This window comes from Barbus barbus (genome assembly GCF_936440315.1).
Source record: "Barbus barbus genome assembly, chromosome: 10".
NCBI lineage: Eukaryota > Metazoa > Chordata > Actinopteri > Cypriniformes > Cyprinidae > Barbus > Barbus barbus.
In genome coordinates this window covers 14,612,350-14,635,306 of record NC_136738.1, presented here as the reverse complement: position 1 = coordinate 14,635,306, position 22,957 = coordinate 14,612,350, and the positions used below count along the sequence as shown (strand labels likewise).

Here is a 22,957-nt window from a genome sequence, read left to right as displayed (position 1 = left end):
CTCTCTCTATATGCAATAAACATAGGCTATATATGGAATTAGTACTATTGCTAACCCACATGCTTGATTGTTGTCTATATTTTATTTGGTTAGAAGTCATTGTCATTTCAAACTATAACACAGGTCTTTGACACGGAGCCAGAATACTTAGGTTTATTAAATACAGCACTCGTGGAATGTACCATAAGACACAGTGTACAGAGAGAATTCAAGCTTTTTAGGGGGACTGAAAATGAGATTTGACAAATCTTACAGGACAAACCTTTTTCAGAGCACTTTTTCTGAAAAGCACATTGGCTTTAGGTAGCTGCATAGCCATGCTGTTAACAATAAAACTTAAGAATTGGTTGTGTATTCAACTGTGTGAATAAAATTAATGCATGAGTGGTTTTAGTGTTAAGAGTCCATAACATTTCTGCAGTAACCATTAACATTAGGTTCTTGTTATAATTAATGTTACTGTGCAGAAGTGAGTTAATTCAGGTCCAGGACATCAGTGGAGCAAAACTATTTTTAACCCTCAGTCTAACATTTGAAGGAGTTTGCAAACATATAAAGCTAGGGCAGCAAAAATGATTATGTTAAACAGATTCATGCATGTCGTTTCAGTGTCTGTTTGGCACTCTGAAATGTGTTCAGCCAAAGTCACTTGTTTAATATTATGTGCAATAGAGATCACAGAGGTAAAATGTTAAAATACACTGTGAAAAATCCTATAAACTGCTATTGTTAGCAATTTATAAATATGCCTAGTTCAGATGAAAGGCAAACGATAGTAACAGACTCATCAAAAATCAACAGAATAAGAGAGGTTTGGTTTGATTCTCAATCACATGTAACTAGTGCAAATACAATTGGTTCATTCAAGAAAGCTGATATTTGTGTAGATATATAAAGTCAACGATACATTATCCATAATTTCTACATAAATCAAAAACACAAAGCTGATCAGTTGCTGATCATTGTACACTGTCATTAAATAAAAAGATAAGCTCAGTTTATCAATATCACCCACTACAGAAAATAGATATCAGTAAGTGTCTTCAGTGCTTATGTAAAGTGTTTTCTGGGTTGAAGATTTTCTCTCTCATTTGTGTGTCCAAACACACAAACACACAGAAATAAAGCCTGGTTTGTCTTCCAAATGGACAAGAGCAGCAGTAGTAACAGCAAAGGCAGAAGCAACATTGAAAGAGATCGTAACCACACGCTGCCACACACACAGTTCAACTCCACACTGTGTGTGTGTGTCTGCACATAGATGACAATTCAAAAGATCTGCTGTTCAAACAGAATCTTTTCAAAGCCTTCAGGTGGAGTATGGTAGAAATCACTGAACTGGCAGTCTATGATGGCACTGTCGTCCACTGAGAGAATGAGAGGGGAGCTCATCAGTACAAACATCAATATATTAGTTCATCATATGAGAATTTAGTCTCTCCTATATATAGGTAATACATCATGATAAATAATTTTTTTCAGTCCTTTTTTAAAACTTTTTGTTAAATATATAGCTAATTAAATTAAAATTATTGCTTTATATGTTCCCTTCCGCAACTTGCGCATTCTTAAATGTTATTTAAACCCTTTTTTTTTTTTTACTTGAAGGGATAGTCCACCCAAAAATGAAAAATCTGTCATCATTTGCTTGCCCTCATACTGTTACAAACCTGTATGACTTCATTTATTCTGCAGAACATGAAAGATGATATGCTGAAAACACTGGGAACCAAACAACATTGGCACCCAATGACTGCATTAACACTGACTTCCATTCTATGACATTTCTCAAAATATTTATTTGTTTTTGACAGTAAAAAGAAAGTCATATAGGTTTGGAAAGACATGAGTAAACAATGATCAATTTTGTTAACAAACAATATTGAACATTAATATTGTCATTATATGTGCATATATATATATATATATATACACACACACACAATTTTTGATTCAGTATTATATATTATGATAATATATAATATTACTGAAATACAACTCACCATAAACTATGGGGAACACAGTCCCTCGAATACCTGAGGCTGGACAGTGCATGTTCTTTCCATTTAGGTACAGGTTCAGTTCCACGTGATCATAGGTCACCCCCTTAAAACAGAAACACACATTTATGAACAGAAGCAATGTCTTATACAGTATGTACTTGCTGTGTATTCCACAATTTGATTTCCAAAAGTAAAAACATACCACTATATCCCCCTCCTGAGGCAGGCTGTTGGCAGGTAATCGGTTCTTCTCCTCGTTGTTGTGGTATATGGAGCCATCGTGTCGAAGCACCAAACTGTGACTGTCACGACCCAGCGGCACCTGGTTCAAATTCACCTTCTGAGTGGCCACACCGATCCCCCAAACACCTGCACCACAAACAGCAGCATACCTTCAAGAGACAGCTGAAGAACATTACAGAGATTCAGGAAGTAAAATGTGATTGTAGTAAAAATGCATGTATGTGTGTGTGTGTGTGTGTATATATATATATATACACACACAGACCCCTCCATGAGTATTGGAACAGTAAAGACAAAATTGCTCTGTTGGCTGTGGAGTCAAGACATTTGCAAATATGATTAAAAGATGAAGATGAGACAAAACTACAGAATGTTACATTTTATTATTAGCCGTTTCAACACATACGTTTTACCAAATAAAACGAACAGCACTTTTAGAGTTCATCCCACTCATTGATGTGAGCATAAGTATTGGGACAGTTGAACATAAGGCAGATATAAAAGATTAAAAGCTATTATTTAGTTGCAGATCCCTTGCGCACAATCACCAGACTCTTGGTAATATAATAATATCTATACACATCACCAGACTCTTGGTCTCATCTTTTGAAATGCTTTTCCCAGCCTCTATTGCAGCCAATTCCAATTGTTGCTTGTTTTGGGGAGTTTCTGCCTTTACTCTCCTCTTCAGCTGGTGAAATTCATGTTCAATCAGATTTAAATCTGGAGATTGACTTGGGCAATCTAAGACTTTCCATTTCTTTGCCCTTATAAATTCCTTGACTGAACTGGCAGGGTGTTTTGGGTCATTGTCCTGATGCAATATGAAGCACTTCCTAATGAATCTGGTGGCATTTTCTTGAATATTGGTAGGCAAGATGGTTTTGTACCCTTCCAAATTAATTCTGCTACTGTCATCATACATTAAGACATCAGTAAAGTTGAGAGGGCTGCTCCAGAGGCAGCCATGCATGCCCATGCCATGACACCACCACCTCCACCATGCTTTACCGATGAGGCTGTATGCTTGGGATCATTGCAGTTCCCTTTTTATTCCCCACACTTTTGCTTTCCCATCACTTAGATAAAGGTTCATCTTTGTCTCATCGGTCCATAAACACAGTTCCAAAACTCTTCTGGCTCACCTTTGTGCTTTTTTTTGCAAACTCTAATCTTGCCTTTCTATTTTTGGTGCTGGTCAGAGGTTTGCATCTTGCTGTGTAGCATCTGTAATTCTGTGTCAAAGTCTCCTGAGGACAGTATATTGTCAGAGCATCACCCCAGCTTTCTGGAATTTGTTGGTGATTTTACAGACACGTCTTTTAGGGTTCATTTTCACAGCTTTTATGATTTGTTTGTCATGAACTACTGTTGTTTTCTCAGCCAATCAGGTCGTTGTTGATTGCTGGTGTCGCTGGTGGTTTCAAACTCTTGATTTCTCCATGCCCTTTGTTATTGCTATAGCTCAAATTGACTTCCTCTTTTCATTTAGCATCCAAATTGCTTGCTTTTCTCTCAGAGTCAGCTCCCTCGTCGTCTTCCTGGTTTGTGTGTGTCATCATCGAATGCAAGATTCAGAATACAGAAGTAATGGATATAACTGATACGACACATTCCCTGCTTTTAATATCTGAAGAATTAATGCAACAGGACACAGCTGATCACTTAGAAAGACCTGTGAGGCAACTGATCCAATACTTATGCTCACATCAGATAGAGGGATGAAACTCTAAAAGTGCTGAACTTCTTAGCTGGTAAAACATCTATGTGTTGAATCACCCAATAATAAAACGGGACATTCTGTAGTTTTGTCTTTTAATCATATTTGTAAATATCTTGACTTCACAGCCAACAGAGCAATTTTGTCTTTACTGTTCCAATACTTTTGGAGGGCACTGTATATATAATATATATGTGTGTGTATGTATTTTTTAAATGGCAATTTAGTGGTTCGTAAAATAAATTAAAATAAATCTAAGATTATGTGATTAATGTTATAATATTTTGGGAGTAAACTCAAAATTATTAGAACAAAGCAGTAATATGACTTTATTCTCAAAGTATTATGGCTTTAATCTCAAATCTTAGTTTTTTTTTTTTTTTTTACTTTAAATGACAAACACAAATCTGTATTTAGATTTGTCTTTATGCAAAAATATAATTTTGTCATTTGAATTTGTTGAGAAACATGAAATATCATGAGTTATTAATTTACTGTCACAAATTCACTTTTTTACTAAGGGGCAATATTACCATATGAAAACACTGAGCATGGCATCCCTTTAGGTCTAATGCTTTATTTCTGGTTATTGCAATTGATTCACTTGCTTAACTGGAGTTGTGTTCTCAAAGCTTATTTTATTTATTGATTTATTTGTTTATGACAGAATCTTTTTACATCACCTACACACTCAACAACATTCCTATTTGAGACAACAAATGCATCTATCTGACAGCTACACAGTGCTACAGTGTTTGCACAGGCATTAGAAAAATAATAAAAACAGCCAAAGCAAAACCGAAAAAACCTGCAATATAACATGATGAAAAGTCTGACCCTGCTGTATAGTAACAACTATCATGGAGGCACTCACCCGTGGACTGGATCTTGAACTCAAAATAGCTCTTGTTCTGGTGTAGAGGGGCGTTGGCAAGACAGGCTCCAGTTCCACAGATCCGCCTCCCACTTTTCACTATGACCACATCCGTCCCTGGGAAAAAAGGGCCAAGCAAACTCTCATGACCACACTGCTACAGCACTGAACTACAGGTATGCATTTCATGTTTTCAGAGATAACTGCAAAGAAAACACCTGAATTAAATGACACCCCCCCACCTGATTAATTCAGAGATTAAACAGACACCGGATCTGTCAGCTGTAACGTTAACGCTATACTAGCAACTAGCATGTGATCCAGAGTAGTAAGGACTAACTTACTTGTCCTGATTAATTAGACACTATTAGGAACGAATGCACATTGTTTATTTAAAAAAAAGTGATGGCGAACCTATTCATTAGTTAATTTGTGTTCAAGCGTTTTTTTAGGGATTTAGCATCATCTGCTAGCTTGACACATCTTTCGCTTTAAATGTAAATGTGTGACTTCTTGTGAGCCCGCTGAACAGTGGAAATGACTCTTACCCATGTGGTGCGTGTCTAGATGTACGGTGGGCATTTCTTTGAGGGGAGCATGGCCCGCTCCGCCATCCCCGCAGCAGCCCAAACAACACGTAAACACAGCAGCCATTCTAGCGTCGAGATCACCGGAAGTGCAGTTACACGCGTCAAACTCAAGAGCGCTACAGGATAGAATGGATCCCTTGGAAAGATCATTGTTGACTACTGGTGCTGTTTTGACACAGACAGAGATCCACCTCAAGAGGGCGCTTACCGGCTCATAAAGTTTTTTATTTATTTTATTTTTTTCGTATTCTTTGAACAACAACACAGAAAGGCATTCATAACTTGGAGATTTACATATCACGACTTAAGTTTACACTTAATTTTCATTCACACACTGTACACCATATCACAAAATAAATTTAAGATAAAAATATTGGGGAGGGAAAAAAAAATATATATAAAGACAAAGAAAAAGTAGGGGAGTAGGAGGCTCTCACATTATGAAATCAAAATCCTCTAATAAAGTATACAAATATCTTGCTTTGGGGGATCGGTTTTACAGGTATTCTTTGTTGTATCCAGCTGAAGGCATCATTCCAGAATATTTGTGCCAAATTACACTGAAAAAACAAGTGTTCAACTGTTTCTATCTCCAATTTGCATAATTGCCATATATTTGAGTCCACAATATTAAATACTCATAAATTAAAAACTTACTCTTAAAAAGTCTTTTGCTGGGTAAATATGATTCATAATTTTAAAGTGCACCTCTTTACATTTAGGGTTGACAGGAAATGTAAGAAAATTAGCTCTAATTTCAGACAGTCTCTTCTTATCAACCAGCTCAGAAAGTCAAATACTTCTTTGGGCTGCATTCAAAACTTTTTTTTATTATTGAAAACATTTTTACATTCTCGTATCTGTGATTAATACGTGATTTTTGAATGGAAATCCACCTGCAATCTCTATAAAAAATATAATTTTTACAAATCCAGTAATCACAAACGACTGCAAATGGTCCATCCTGACCAGTGTAGAGAAAAGTTACAAAAGCCTTGTGCATGATGCCCCATCAGCGGTCTGGATAAAAATTTGCATCCGTATAATCACTCTGAGAAACTTTAATAGCCACTGAATTGAAAATACACAGTGACTAGGCAATTGCAACAGTTTAAAGGATTTTTTAAATTTAATCCCAAATTTTTCCCAGACAAGAAAATATCCAAATGATGTGTCATTAGTAACCCTTTGAAACAATCAATAATTGTTATTTTTATTTTTTTTGGAAAAGAGTGTGAAAAATGCGTTTTATGCTCAGTCACAATTGTGGGATAAAGCGAGTACTGAAATCACATATTTCTGCAGTCATAAAAATTGTTATATATCTTAGCTCAGCTATTTTAAACTGTTTGATCACATTCTAGGGTTACTATTATGCATTAAAAAAAATCAAAAAAATTCAACCATCACCGCATTTCAAAATATTTATTTTTTTGTCAAATTTGAATTTTTAATTTTGTCATTGCAACATTTTATTGTCATTTTCACTAGCAACTGCCATTGGGTTAGATTGTAAATTCACCGATATCCCACCGGTCACTATTGTGACCATCAATATGTTTACTCACTCTATGACCACACTCAACAAAACTGAATGTATGCGAATGCATATATTAATACTAGACACCATAAAGACAATGTGTACCAAAAATCTTTGTCCTATCTTTGTTAACATACTTTACTAGCCTTTCGTTTTGGAGCTTTGATGCATCCATCATCTGCTCAAGGTGCAAACAGGAAATAAACTGCTCTGGTCATGTGACAATCTGCACTAATCATGTGAGACTGCACATATTTAATATTTGCAGGAATTGCACTAAAACATCAGCCAGTAAGGTTTTTAGAGCTTTATAAATGAAAAACTTTATGGTCACTATTGTGACCGGTGGGATTAAATGTTAGCACCACTTTCTCCTCACCAAGAGTCAGAGAATATGTGACCCTGGCTGTGAAAACCCAGCTAGTATTTTTTTTTTTTTTTTTTTTTTTTAAACTGACTTACTGTTTACTACATAAAATCATCCTTTATATCATAAAATGTAACCTTTATATCTGAGTAAGGCCATAGTAATCATAGTGAAAATTAATGGTTGAAATCAAACTTTGATGCTTGTTATCTCATAATTAAATTCTGAGCCTTTAGCCTGGATTTCACAGAGAGGGTCACATATATTTGTACATTATTTTATTATTTTCTGAATAAAACCAAACAATCATAAAAAGCGTTTATCCCATTTCTGTGACGAACCGGTTCGCTGAGCCCTCTCGTGGCCAATTATGTCACTGCATGCGCTTTCATCCCTGACGCGACCAATGAGCGCGCGGCGCCTCGGAAGCCTTTCTCTTCCTGATGGCATGGAAACAGGGGAAGAAAAATCGAGGTCAAAATATTTTGACACGTGACTCGGTAGTGATTGGTTATCGATGCGTCAAGACCCTGACACATGGCACGGGCATATGCGACCAAAGTAGCGTGATAAAAGATCATCTTTATGGCAGAAAACCCCGTCGTGCTTTTCGGTTGTCTGTGTCTGTAACCCATGACTAGTTGTAAAAGAAATCACTTAGTGCTCGGGATAGTTGCTCGGGAAATAGGTGAATTAGGCGTTTATGTGGGTAGGTGATGGGGTAGATAACGCCAGTATTGACGTAATCTGTAGAGAAACACTGATCAAGGAGAGAGTGAGTGCTCCCCCGCAACAACCCCATCCAAGAATCAAGGGATCCTCTGCATTTCTTACTCACCGCGCAAAAAGTGTATTTAAGCGCTCGAGTCTGCAAATACACTTCGCTACGCGGATATTACGCTGAATGTGGCGTTGAAATGTTTGTCTTTAGATGCACTATTCATTAGCTGTTTGTACGCACTCTTTTTAACTGCCTGGCCATACTGACTTGACCTGAACTAGTTAAAATTTCCCAATTGGAAAGGGCGAAGTCTGCACAGCAACAAGAGCCGCGATTGCGTTGCGCACTGCCTAAGCATCTAGTGGCTTCTGGTCCAATTGCTGATGCTTTCCGCCTGCAAAATCTGCCACAACCGTAGTAATACCTTGACAACCGGACCCGGGCGAACCTAGAAACATTTTTGACATCTTGACGGCGGGGAATCTTTTTTCTAACTCAATGCCACGAAAGTTCTCACGCGGCAATAAAAAATGAAGTGGTGCACTCAGGAGTCTTCATCATCAGGCAATCTGACCTGCTGTATTTGGTTAACCTGTCGTGCCGCTTCCACAGAATCGCTTGCTATGCATTAAAAAATATCGTCTGATCGATACAGATGATGTTGATTCTTCAAAAAAAAAAAAGCACGCTAAGCTTCACATGGATGCAGGTTTCTCATTCTCAGCCAATTTGGTTCTTATTATGTATTCACTTTAGACTCGTAACGCATTCTCGCAAAAGCAAAGAAATATTTGGTTTATTGCGCATAATGTAGACGATGTACAAAATGACACTGGACAGCACTGAGTGCTCTAGACTTCACAGTCGGTGTGGGATGCACGAGAAATACGCTTGCCAAGATGATGAAAGTTGCATTGATGTGTCATGCCCCCGACAAGCTTTCATATTGATGTCTTTTTCCACTTTAGGATACGATGGAGCTCTTGGAGGAGGACCTCACATGCCCAATATGCTGCTGTCTTTTCGAGGACCCGCGCGTTCTGCCATGCTCTCATAGCTTCTGCAAGAAGTGTCTGGAGGGCATCCTGGACGGTAACCGGAGCCCTGCTTGGAGACCGCCGTTCAAATGTCCGACCTGTCGAAAGGAGACCGTGCACAACGGCATCGCGAGCTTGCAAGTCAATTACTCCCTGCGTGGCATAGTGGAGAAGTACAACAGGATTCGAGTGATGCCGAGGATGTCTCTCTGCCGAGTTCACAGCGGACAGCCGCTCAACATCTTCTGCGCCACGGACCTGAAGCTCATCTGTGGCTTTTGCGCCACGACAGGCGATCATAAAGGACACAAGTTTTGCGCGCTGGAGGAGGCGTACGAACGCGAGAAGCTCGCGTTTGAGGAGTTGTTTCGTGTCGTGGAGTGCTGGAGGGGCGCGGAGGTGCATTCGTGCCTGGAATCGTTAGAAGGAGCGAAGAGGAAAGCGCTGGAGAGGGTCTCGCGGGACGCGGATCGAGTCTCAGACTACTTTGACAAACTTTTGCGCACGCTGGAGCACAGACGGAGCGAGATCCTCTCGGACTTGGAGACTCTGAAGCTCGCGGTCATGCAGACCTTTGACCCCGAGATCAACCAGCTCCGCTCTGCGCTCGAGGAGCAGCAGCGCGCGCTCGGCATCGCCGAGTCCTTCCGTTCGCTCTCGGACCCGCTTACTTTCCTCCAGCAGATGCAGGACTTCAGGGAAAAGCTGCGCGTCATTCGGGGAACGCCGCTGCCGTCGCGGACGGACGTGGACGTGGGGTTGCTTGGCCTGCAGAGCTTCAATGTGAAGGAATGGGACCGGGTGCGTCTTGGAGAGGTGGACAAGCTGTGCGCCCCCTACGAGAGCAGCACCTACCTGGCTTCGCTGCCCCCTGCTGCGGCTCCGCGGTACTCCCGCGTGCTGTGGAGAGTTGTTCTGGTTGTATGTGCGTGTCTCCCAGCGCTGAACTTTCTCCTGTCGGACTGTCTCGCTCTGAGCTTCCAGGATAAGGTGATCGCACTCAGTGGCTTTTCTCTGCCCGGTCCTGGAGAGATTGTGCGCTGGCTTGGGTTCTGCTATAAAGAAGCGGAAGCGATCTGCACGCTACTAACCGAGTTGTGTCGGAACTGTATTTTGGACCTGATAAACACAACATCAGATTTCCTCAGCTGATTTTATAACTCCATTCATTAGGTACTTTTTTATGTCCTACAATGTGCCAACCTAGAAAATCCCGTAGATTTGTAGCACTGGGAAAATTTAGTTTGTGTCTGTTTTTGAATGTGTAACAAGAATTGCTGATTCATATATATATATATATATATATATATATATATATATATATATATATATATATATATATATATATATATATATATATATATATATATATATATATTAATATACATACAGTCAGCATTTGTGTGCTAGTGAACTGCACATATTTTGTCTGTTGGTTTTAAATGGAAAATCAAGTGTGGATGGATCGCTGTTTACTAATGGGATAACATTCCCAAATCTTACATTTAATAAAATGCCTTGTTCTCTTAAGTTTAGAGCTGTAGCCTATACTTAATCTCCAAACGTTCCTCTCGAATACAAGTTTTCACTTTTTGATATATTATGCTTTATTGCAGTTTTGGAAACACCATTGGAAATTAACTGAAAAAACTAAAGCAGAGGAACACATTCCGATTGTGCATTGATATCGTTTATCTGCTCTGTGCAAGTTATCAGGAGACTCAAGGTTAAACGTTATGTAACTGAATGTCAGTCTCGTACCAGGACAGTAAGTTCAGTTCTTCAGTATTTTTATTATTTTTCACTCACAATTAACTTGCATACTGCTGTATGTTTGTTGTTGATTTAATAGCATACATATTGCGATGATATAGTTGAAATGTTGCAATAGCATTTGCCATTAAGAGAAAGTTTTGACATTAGTGCCGTAACAACACTTTATTTGACCATTAATGTAATAGATTCGTGTTTTGAAGGGGAATTTTATATTTTTATACCAAAAAAACAAATCAGACCTCATCAATGTGTTGGTACTGTTTACAGTTTCACCCAGGAGAGACATGAGATGTTTACCATTAAATACAAAGTCAGGACTTTTTAGAGAAAACAAGCCTCTGTTTAAACCATAGACTGTACGACTCTGCTCTGACATGACGTCACCACCGGAGCCCTGCGCACGTCACCGAACATATATTTAGCCGACTGTTGCCAGGCGAATCGGGGGAGGAAAAGTGAAATTGCCTTCTTAAACCTACTTTGCAAAATAAAACTTTACATAACGTGGAGTAAATTGAATAATAACGAATTTAATAAATATATTTTTTTCTGAAGCCTGCAGAACACACAGAAAGCTCACTGTGAAATGGCGCCATGTGTTATGTAATTCAAATTCTTCGATTTTCTCTCTTTTTAAACAAATTTAACATTGTGTCTCTAAAATAACGCCACTACCTTCACTCCACCACATATCTATCTTACACCAGTATACCTTTTTAAGAAAAAAAGGCAGTCATGTCAACACACGTGCAGGCTATTTCTTTTTGCTTCAAATGTTTTGTCTGTGTTTAATGTTTCTAATGACTAATGGTTTAATTGTTTAAATAGTTGCACTTTGCATGTTGCCATTTTCTCCTGTTTTATTTTTACAGTTTAAATTTGCTATAGGGATGAGACTCCAAATAAATTTCCCTTCATATATGTATGCTATATATTAAAGTGCTAGCATTATGCTTCATTCTTTTTAAATTTGTCAAATGAAATGCATGCATACGTCGACAATGACTTGTGGAGCCGGCCAAAAACAACAACAAAAAAACTTTAGCGTCTGTGTCCTGTAATTGCAAAATGTGAAATGCATTGGTTTTGTTACATCTTTTGCAGACATTAAAGCAAACAAGCATCTGCCCATTATATATCCGGATAGCCTTCACAAAACACCAGATAACGAAATAATATGATCACCGTTTAAATTTCAATTACAAGCCTCATAAATTAAAGTGTATCATGCGGCGCACGTGAAATAGCAACACATTGCATTCTGAAAAATGATGCAGCAATAATCAACATCAGCAATTATGCTAGGCTATAGCTGCAAAGGTTTCAAAACTCCCGGACAAAATGTTATGGTTGTCGAGATAACAAAATAAATGCATAAAATACGCCTTGTATTTTTATTTATTAAAATTAAATTAGTTAAACTTTTACATAGACTGTCCTGCATCTAACATTGAAGTCACTCAGCAAAGAGCCGTAAGGATTCGAGACTTCAGTCTCATTATTTTGTCTATTGAATTAAAAGAAGAGCGCGGAAATCAGCAGCTGTATGCAAAGAAAATTTCGAGAGCTGTAATATATGAAGGTGAATCTATTTGGACATACCCAAGTTTCCCCGACATAAACACACTTACACACACAAAAATATACGGGCCCCCCCCCCCCCGAATGACCAGTAACTGCAATCAGTTGTAAAATTCAATCAATTCACAATTAAATTAAGCGTAAAACGTCTTATTTAAATGTCTGCCTAAAAGTAAGCTTTTAAATTAAATAGCCTATATATTTTTCACAGCCATGTAAAATTACATCTTAAGAGGACTTCAATGCATCACACATGCACAGCAAAATAAGTGTGCGCCGAAAACATAAATTTAGGTTCTGATAAAACGTATTTAATAATTAAAAGAGGCGCTTAAAAATCTGTCCTCATATCAAGTTATCTATTTGCTAAAAATAATTAATAAAAAAAAAAAAACTCGAGACAATTGTACGTCCTATGGAGCGCACTGGACGATGAACCATTTCATCTTGAAAAACTTTTCCATTAAATTATTCAAATGTGTATGTTTTGCAATTATCAAATAACATTAAAACCAGCTCTATGAAACTGTGCTGCACTAACCATCTTTAGATCATGAGCAAGCCTCATATGACTAAAACCTCAATCGACCGGTCAGAAGTGATCGTGTACGAGCTAAAGGTAACAACGGGTTTAAGTGCTAGTCAATTAAACAAACAATAATAATAATAATAATAACAAAACGTATTTTCTTTATTGTCAAAGATAGCCTACAAAATGTGATAAAATCAGGCAAACGCTGCATTCAGACACTAAATAAAACACATTTCTGCGTCTAAACGGGTCCCTTATAAAACCCCTCAAAGTTACCCTAAATTAGTGGACCCCGGTAAATCATACAAAAACAAATGAATAAAATAATTATAATTTCTCAGAATACAAAGACATGGCACGAACGACTCCAAATCGTGGTTATATGTGCTAAGATGATTTTGCCCGCTCATAAATCTGTCTTTCTGATTTGTTTTCATAACATGGCAGAAATTATTTAAATGGTAGGCTATTTGAGCCCTGCACTGCGTTATACTGTCTTTTTCTTTTTTAGGCCGACAGAACTTTGTGTGAAATTTCACAAAAAAGGTGTATTATTTAATATAAGCACTGGCACGTAAGGTTACATTGCATGTCATTTACAACTACCGGGAAACCCGAAGAATAACTTGCAGAAAGTCGCTGGGTGATAAGCGTTTTAATGCTGATGTTATATAAGAACGACAGACCTGTGGTACGCATGCGCCGCTCGGTAACCTCTCCAGCAAGAACAGAGACATTTGCCTCTAATATTAATATGCCGTCCATTTTAACCAGCGGAATAATCTCCATATGAATATCTAAAAATCTTGCTTATTTGTTATTATCGGAAAAAGTATATTTGGAGTCTGTTTTGTGCTCTCAGTGTACTCACCGGAAATGAGGAAAGCTTGGGGAAAAAAAGAGACATTAACGCACTTCACGTTATACTGGTTCATCAACAGAAAAATAAAACATTTCTACAACAGTATTCAAATACAGAAGAGCGACCACAAAGATGAGATCTCCAAAATTGAGTTCCCAGTAGAAAGTGCTGAAAAGATACATCGACAATGCTAACGAGTATGCAACAGGTCAGACCAGATTTTCCTCTTTTTTCAGTTTTATTATTTACTTGCATTAACACAAAAATGCAACAGCACGTTTAGGAAAACTGATTTCATTTGGAATATTTCATTTGAAAAAAAAAAAAAAAAAAAGATTGAAAAAAATTATAAAATAAAAGGATACAATGGTAGAATTATATTTTACATACTTAAGAAAACAAACAGTAAAAAAATTAAACTTCTCCTATAAACAAGAATTTAACAAAAACTACTTAACTTCACAAACAAAACGAAACACTGCACCTATCTTTACCTTTGACCATTCAGTTCGTGCCGGTGAGGCCGAGGGTCCTTCTGGCTTCTCTATGTTGGTTTGATGATTCAGTCCATGAAGGTATTTCAGTACCAGTGAGTCAGCCACAACCTGCACCGGCTGGGCCCTGGTAGCTGAGATAAAAAGATGACGTGCATGTGCTGCTTGGTGACTTCTTGCTTCAGCAGCACGAGCAATATTGGAGGCATTGGCCAAGGAGTAACTCCAATATTTACATGCTGCTAAAGCAAGACAACACACGCATTCTCACACACACACACACAATCTTTCTCTTCTCTCTCTCTCGACTGCGTAGGTCCCAGGAATTGATGCTGCAGCACATCATGGCCTGCATCTCTGTATCACCACAAACCATTCTGTGCTGCTACACCATCACCTAGAGAGGGTCCCTCTCTCTCAATCACACACTCGGCAGCATGACCAAGCACTGCCAGAATCACAGAGCGAGCGACTCCTCTCCTCCCTCTCTCTCTTTCTCTCAGCAGGGATTGAGACATTCCAGGACTCCGTCTGAAACAGAAGAGAGGAGGACGCTTGAGTGAGAACATACACACAGCAGCTGGACGTGATGCTGTCAGTTTGCAGTAAAATAATTCAGTGTCTACTGCTGTGTTTGCCTGCAAACCATTTGCATCCAATAAAAAAAATTAAAAAAAGAAGTGTCATTTCAACATTTGTGTGCAGGACCTGCTAATGTACAATGAAGTGTTCAGGATATACATATTTAGTTGATTTTTTTTTATTACTTATATATTTTAAATATACTGATGTCTGATTAAAAATCAAAACTTTAGAATGTTAGCATACATAAGTAAAATGTATACTTCTTATTGCATACGGAATCACATAACATTTTACACTTCAGTAAAAAGGCACCTACAAGTCAAAGCTAATGTTATGCGACGATTTAAAAGAACCATAATTTCCAGTGGGTCCTGTACTCTTTTGGCATATTTACTTTATATTATATTTTAAAACAGGACACAAGAGACGACAAAAATTAGGCATTACAAGGGTTTTAAATAGTAATCAAATTTTTATTTTTACATCATCATCCCCAGTGGAACATTACCCTCTGTTCTTATTTTCCACAGGCTGGATTTTCTGCAGACACACCTCACAGCAACTTTCAAGCATTATACTGAAACCTGTCTTCTGGCAACTCCATCAGAAATAATGATATTAAAGAAAATAAGAAACTAGCACTATTGTTTTCTAGACCAGACTGGATTTAACCTCCAAGATGGTGATTCAGCACTGACAACATCCAGCCTCGTAGTCATCTTCAACAGCAGGAACAGACCTGCCACCAGCTTCCCAAAGTGCTGCCCCACAACTGAAGACATCTTATGCCCACACCATGCTAAATAAGATATCTATTCTTTCTGAATCAATCCCTGTGCTCTGTGCTTTATGTAGTTACGATAAAAAAAGCTCATGTTAATGTTTACCAAGTCAGAGTTGACTTGAGACATCATTAACATAATAAAGACCTTAAAAAAACTTAAGTACTGATAGTAATATTAGATATATTTATACACCCGACAATAGATTGGCAGACAGAATCTCAATAACAAAGTACTTTCTTTGACACATCAGCTTCCTATGAATTTAGAATTTAGTTAGATCTTAAAATGTAAATTAACCGTGTTGAATTATACTTGATTTTGGAGAATTGTAGCATTAAACAATATTTCAAGTACACTTCCATGCCTGCTTTTTAGTAGAATAATGTGAAACGGCAGAAAGGTGGGATCAGCAGTGAGTGTACTAAATAACACAGCTTTTTACAGCCACTTGTGATGAACCCATTAAATCATTCTCTTGAAATGTAGCAGTTTGTATCTTCATTAGTATACTAAAATATATTATTTATAATAAAATATTAATTAATGACAAGTTTCAAGCATCTGTTTATTATGATCACTAAGATGTAACATTGATGCCAAGGTTACGACCTGACTAACATAACTATTCATTTGGGTCAGTGATGCAACATGTACTCACAGTCGAGAAACTGGCCATTATGACAATGCTACAATATTTATATATTGTTTAGCTCCTGATATAGTCACTGACAGGAAAATATTTTTTCTCTTGTAAAAAAAAAAAAAAAAACTAGTGTAGGAGATTTTCACAGCAAACAAGAGTAGATGAATTTTCCAAAATCAGCCATTTAGTTCCGTCACCCCAACAAAACCTAATGCCTAGTTGTGATCAATGAGATTGACAGGAAGACAACTAGAACCTCTCACACACACACACACACACACAATATAGTCAATGCTAGAGAAGTTTTAAGAGGCTTTGGCCTGCACTTGATAATGACAACAAACTCGTAATTGCTTCTAAACAAGAATTGGCATCTGAATTTTTTTCTTTTCTTCCATCATTTACTTGAGCTAACACACCTCAAAGGAAAGAAATTCAAATAAAACCACTACAGAAATTACAGTGAATTTGCACTTTCACAGAAGCTAGGGCCAAGCCACCACAGCCTGAAAAGAAAGGGATTAAAAATCATGACAGGCAAATGTAAGTACATTTAAACAAAAATAAAATAAAAATTGTTTTACACTTCACTTGTACAAACAAGCACTTTGTCGATCTAAAGTGGACATCTCATTGCTTGAAGGGGATTTTAAAGCCTTAATACCATGATGGCTTGCCAGATGCCAAATGCTGAAAGTGTTATTTACTGGGTATATAGCACCTGCCTAGTTGCTGTAAAAATGTTTTTAAGCTCCTCTTTTAAAACAATTAACACAACATATAAAATATATAATTGCATAGAGATGTTATTACCTTGAATTGCTTTCTAGTTTCTTATGTCACAACCATGCAGGCAAATTCTAGAAAAAAGAAGGTCATCAAAATACAGACATTAGATTTACAGCTGCAGTCTTAAGAATCTGGTGTAACAGACAGCAGCACATATATAGTCTTACAAAATAATAGTTAACTACACCTATACACTGAAGAAAAAAAAGTAAAAAAAAGGATACACTTATAGTTGGTGCAACAGTGTGTATGAGAGAAAGTGGACTATTTGAGTGGATGTGTGTTCTCTGATATCAGTGTAGTGTGTGAGGTGTAAAATATTACTATAATATGTAGATTATAAAATATACATAAATCTTAAATACACCCATAAAAATACATTCCCTTCAAAGATACAAACAATAAGAAGAATGATCTAAACTATTATTGGCCTATAAAAGGAAATGGATTATAAGACAGAAACCATTTCTGAAATGTACATCTAATACCAGTAAGTTTGTCTCAAAAAGCTCCTTCAAATTCACTAGATATTTTTTTTAGAAAAATTAAAAACAAATTATGTATTTCTTTCAGATGTGAACCACAGATGCACGTGTAGCACAAAAACAGAGACCGACGAGAAAACGTTTTTCCCCCTCCTTTCACCAACTCCCCACGTCTCTTTTCCCTCTCTCTCCCTCTCTCACACACACACACACACACAGCAAGCCTTATGCTAAGATGTTATGAGTATCTTCACAGGAAGCATCTGACCACATGAATTTTTATCATGGAGAAAAAAAAAAAAAGACTACACCAAAGTTATCAGACAACTGAAAAGGAGACATAGGAAAAACAAACATTTAGAACGACTTTGAGTAACAGAGCAGGTCAAACAAAATACAGCCTGGTTAGAAAACCCAAACGCTATAAATCAAACAATTAAAAAAATATGTGGGGTTGTTTTAAAAAAAATTATATATATATAAAAAAGTGTTACCATCAAAGGGATATTAAAAGTTAATTCAACTCTATAATGTGTGTAGTTGGCCAACCCTCCATTTTGGTGTTTAATCTTGTGCACTAGCAACATCGTAATCCCACAAGATAAGTGCACATTAAGTACACCATATTACGCTATAATTTTAAATCATGCTGTAATTATATAATTTGATTATATACAAAGCAGTACATGAGCACACAACTTTTTGATAACCTAGAAAGTGGTCATGTGCATATGTGTGTGTGCGCGAGGAGGACTGTCAGAGCCCCTAAACGAGTCTGTGTGAGTGAGAGGGGGTGTGAATGAATGTATAGCATTTAACCTCTCTCTGCTTGTATTTTACTGAGCTCGCATGACCTCAGGGTCAAAGGGTATCACCTTCCACTCCTCCATTAACATCAGCATGTGACACGCTCGCACACTCCAAGACTGCCTTATACAGGAAACCCGCCCATGTAATTATTTTGTCAGTTAAATGGTCAAAAGAAAGCAAAATGACACGTTTTATTTCACACATTTAACTTAAGATCACTGAAGTAGGAAGGAACGATCTTTGCAGAAAAAATATAAAATGTTAAAAATAAATAAAACCATGAATACTTAATTACTTACGTTGTGTGCAAATAATATACACGCAGAATTCATATTCAAATCCTGTAATATAACTACACTTCTGCATTTGTAGTTATGAAAGCTCTGTCTGTGTGTGTGTGTGTGTGTGTGTCTCTCTCAAACACATTTTCTGCAACCTAAAAAAAAAAAAAAAAAAAAAAAACTCAGACTGTGTAAATATTTAGTCAAAGAAAGAATGACAGCAGGCAAGCCTGCACACCTGTACAGCACTGCTGCACCTGAGTATGGCTGAAACTACACACAGCAATACACACCTGTGCCCTGACTGCAACCTCTCACTGTTACACACATGCATTGATCAAAGAAAGCTCTGCAACACTGCAAACAGCCTGTATCCACAACTACTCGCATCCAACCCAAACTTAAACTCTATCATTAGTTAGAGATGCTCTAAACAGTCAATATCAGAGCTGTAAGTCTCAGAATTAGGACTGGCCTGCTTTATACCAAAATAAAAAAAAATAAAAAATGCAGCCCTCATAAATACACACACACACTACTTTCCCTGTAATCATTAAAAGAGTGTGTGTGATGTCACAGAGACATTATGTGTGCCTGTGGCCGCACATTTGCTCCTGCACATCACAAAAGGCTAAAACAAGAACAGCACTGGAGTTTCTACTTATTAAAAAAAAAAAATCAGTTTAACTTTTGCACAGTTAAGGCAAACTCAGAAAATGCTGGCATGGTGTATGATAAAATTAACATGATGTATCTCATAAAATTACCCGCATAATTAACTGATAAATAAGCCCCATATTAAAACAGTGTGTATATTACAGCCTCTGGTCAGGAGATCTGAAGTGTACTGCAAGTTCACGTTTACACTCTCTCACACTCGTAAGCACACAAAGCCTGACTGACTTAATGTATTCTTGATTTTTTCTAACTAGTTGTTTAATTCTGTACACACCACAATTTAACTTCTCTAGTCTGGTGACTTTTACTTTTAAAAACTCAGTAGAGCTGGCAGCATAATAACTCAGCTTCTCCCAAAATTCAGCCCTGGACACACCAGCAAAATGTCACAATGTCTTATCATGCAACATATTTTAAGTTCAACTGCCCACACTAAAATTGTGTCATCTGTATCATTATATTATCTACACTAAAAAAAATGTAAATGCATTAAACATTTTTTAAAAAACAATTGTATTATTCCTCTATGCAAACAAAGATTACATGTGAATATGGACACAAGCTTTTAAAAAAAGAGCCTGTGGGAGGACAATTGCTCATTTTTTTTCCCCTCAATGAGCAAAAATAGGTGTACAAACTAGACACCACTAAATAATACTGGTATATATAATAGATGTATATCAACTTCAAGTATAAAGAGTAATCTGCCTAAAATAACCTGCAAGTTAACTGATTGCATATTTTGATGGCAATAGATCATAGGTACTCTGTCAGACCTATGGATTAAGTTGTTAAAGTGTCTCCAACAGTGAACTACTTTGAAAATACAGATAATACAAAGTAATTCTGTTATATTACTAATTAGTATAAAATTCCTACTGTAGGTGATATTCTTGAAATATGATTAAAATAGCCTAGTTATGACTAAAATGTCTGTGCACTGTAAAAACTGGCCAAAAATAAAAACACATAAATATATTGTAGTATCAGCACTGTTACTGGGACATTTGAGTCCGTGTATGACGTGTCTGTTGATTAAACTGCAATGTTGTGAACATGATAAAGAGATCAATGTGGTTTAGTTGTGGGGGTTTCCCTACGGTCCCAGGCAGGATCAACTCATGGGAAGAAAAACTGCCAGGAACTTAAAATAAATAAATAAATAAAAACGCAACACTTAGGAACTAATGTAAAAAGACACTCAGACAAATAAAATATGGAACCATTTGCTGTACTACGCTAACTACATTAATAAAAAACAGTGATTTTAGAAAATAAAATAAAAGAACCTGACTAAAATGGGAACTGCATGCATATTTCAGGAAGAGGCAGGCTGAAAATCATTTTGACTTGCACTGACCACTGTGCTGATTTTTTTTTTTTTTGGCCAAGTGAATGTGCAATTCTAATGTGCAACATAATAAATTATGATTACACCTCAAATGTAAATTCTCTGTAACAGTAACATTTAGACTGACATTTTGTGCCTAGTCATTCAATGCTCCAATGGGTCTTTTGTCATAATGTAAGGTTTCTGTCATAGGGCTTATGCTGGTACATGGTGTAACTTGTCACTTTTTTCCCTGTGAATGTCCATTAAACAACTAACTCCAAAATAACTCAGACTATGCTATTTAGGCAAAACTAGAGAGCATTTAGATTTGTGGGACACGGGACTAAATTATTAACCATATTTTTAATATTCTATATTAGGCCACATTTATGTACACGTGTACAAAGTATAATTTTAACAAGCTAAAATCCATAAATATTGTGAAATATTGCAAAAATAAAACAAAAGTGACACAAACAGTGCATAAAACTAAGGTTAGGTTGACAACTTCTATTAAAAAGAATAAAAAAACTGGATTCTCTGTACTCCCTTGCCCTGTTTGGGCTCAAAGTGACCTCGGGTCTCTGCTGGGTTAACCTCCATGACATCACATGACATGGACAGGCCTTTACATCAATCAACACAATTAGGAGGTCAAAGCATCATGGTAATGACTTCATGGCCTTTCTGTATGCGACCTCTACATTAGGGAGAACAAAAGTACCCGAGGTGCTACTTTCCTGAAGGCATAGAAGATGTGTTATGGAGTCGAGTTCAATACCAGAAAAACATCAAAATTACTTTAAGAACAGGCTGAAAAAATACGGCGCTAGTCTAAGAACTGAGGTACACGCTGACAAAAAAAAATCAGCGACTGCCGACCTAAGATCACTCTGAAAGATGAGCTCTCGCTGCAATTCATAAAAGTACATTTTCCACTAACACCTAAAACAATCAATATGACGAATAATCGCACTTCACAATTATACAACCAGGCCTTAAATTATCCGACAATGAAACCTGGTTATGTAATATCAATTTACAGGCCCGCTCGTATAAAAGTATGAATACGTGTCCATAACACTTAGTGTGATTTACAAGGGGTTCAGATTGCAAGAAGGAAATGTAACTGAGTGAAGTAAAGTACAGTAGATCAACACATTGTGACGTGTTTGTTCTGTAAACTAGCCAAACTCTTTCATCTCGTCTCCATCTCCTATTTACTTTTTTTTGTCAAACAGTTCGTGCTTTTTACACTTTAGATGGAATTTTTTTATTTCAATACATTTACCATTCCTACACACACAACATAAATCTTTATTTTCACAGTTACTAAACAAAAACACATTTTATATAAAATATTACACTTACCTAAAACACCTGAACATATTTGTAAATCCACAAAAAAAGTTTGCAATTAAAAAGTCTGATGGCGCACTCATTACAAACAGTTTGTGCAAAAAAAAACCGGAAAAAATAAAAGGCACTCTGGTCATCGTTGTTTTCTCGCTGAAAGAGGAAGGAAAACCGTAGTAAAGAATAGGACAGTGTTCGGTGAGGCATCCCGGTGTATCGCTCGCTGATAGGCTGTCGGGCTCACATCACCAATCCCGCTCAAACTTAACGTTTAAAAAATGCACAAAACCACCTCGCTCCACCAAACAACCCACACCAATCTATTCGTCATCGCCTGTGAGAATTTTCCGAATTTTTTATAGAATTTTTAAGTCATCCGCGTATTTGTTAGATTTTTTCGAAAAATAATACAAAAATATATCCTTTCCACAGCGCGGCTCCAATCGGACGCCCCTTCTCGGCTGGAGGTGCTAGCCGGATTAGCCTCCTAGCTCACTTCAGTCTTCACTTCACTATTTGTTGTCACTACACATCGTCTTTTGTGTCCGCCGCATTCATCCACCGGGAAGCAGTCGTCTTAAATTTGGTCGAATTCAGAAAAAAAAAATATCTTTGTTTTCTGGAAACAAAAAGAAAAAGTGTCCCCTCACTCAAATTACTGGACTACAGTGCGGAGCCTCTCTAGGCAGCTGTTGTTGCTGTAGCTGCTCACTCGAAAATGGCGCCGAAAGCTCCAGTCTTCATTCAAATTGGCCGGAGCCTCCCCCTGCCCGCATTGGGCATGCCGGGACCTAGCGCACCGCGCAGGATTGGTCGAGACAAAATGCACCCTCAAACCGGCTAGCAACCCAGAACCCACGCACAATATCCTT

At 37.3% G+C, this 22,957-nt stretch overlaps 2 protein-coding genes across 3 annotated transcripts; one reads left to right on the top strand and one right to left on the bottom strand.

Annotated features, from left to right (window-relative positions):
• Nucleotides 1-67: 67 nt before the first annotated feature.
• On the bottom strand, nucleotides 68-14,524 carry spryd7b (SPRY domain containing 7b). 2 transcript variants are annotated; one of them, XM_079427615.1, is made up of 5 exons: nucleotides 14,341-14,524; nucleotides 4,841-4,957; nucleotides 2,206-2,372; nucleotides 2,004-2,106; nucleotides 68-1,367 (listed from the first exon to the last, which is right to left on the bottom strand). In XM_079427615.1, the coding sequence occupies exons 1-5, from the start codon at nucleotides 14,348-14,350 to the stop codon at nucleotides 1,270-1,272; spliced, it is 495 nt and encodes a 164-aa protein (XP_079283741.1). In that variant the 5' UTR covers nucleotides 14,351-14,524; the 3' UTR covers nucleotides 68-1,269. The 2 variants fall into 2 exon arrangements, with proteins under 2 accessions (XP_079283741.1, XP_079283742.1); XM_079427616.1 differs by lacking the exon at nucleotides 14,341-14,524 and adding an exon at nucleotides 5,389-5,719.
• Nucleotides 4,952-10,329, top strand: trim13 (tripartite motif containing 13). The gene is made up of 2 exons (XM_079427614.1): nucleotides 4,952-5,016; nucleotides 9,027-10,329. Exon 2 carries the CDS (start codon nucleotides 9,033-9,035, stop codon nucleotides 10,245-10,247), a length of 1,215 nt encoding a protein of 404 aa, XP_079283740.1. The 5' UTR covers nucleotides 4,952-5,016; nucleotides 9,027-9,032; the 3' UTR covers nucleotides 10,248-10,329.
• Nucleotides 14,525-22,957: the final 8,433 nt, after the last annotated feature.

What these genes read in the sequence shown, in the direction of transcription:
- spryd7b (XM_079427616.1), bottom strand. Translation starts at nt 5,494, where the DNA reads ATGGCTGCTGTGTTTACGTGTTGTTTGGGCTGCTGCGGGGATGGCGGA. An exon ending in GTTCAAGATCCAGTCCACGG is followed by an intron (nt 2,373 to 4,840) that starts GTGAGTGCCTCC and finishes TTTGTGGTGCAG; the next exon opens with GTGTTTGGGGGATCGGTGTG. An exon ending in TGTGTTCCCCATAGTTTATG is followed by an intron (nt 1,368 to 2,003) that starts GTGAGTTGTATT and finishes TCATTCTCTCAG; the next exon opens with TGGACGACAGTGCCATCATA.
- trim13 (XM_079427614.1), top strand. Translation starts at nt 9,033, where the DNA reads ATGGAGCTCTTGGAGGAGGACCTCACATGCCCAATATGCTGCTGTCTT.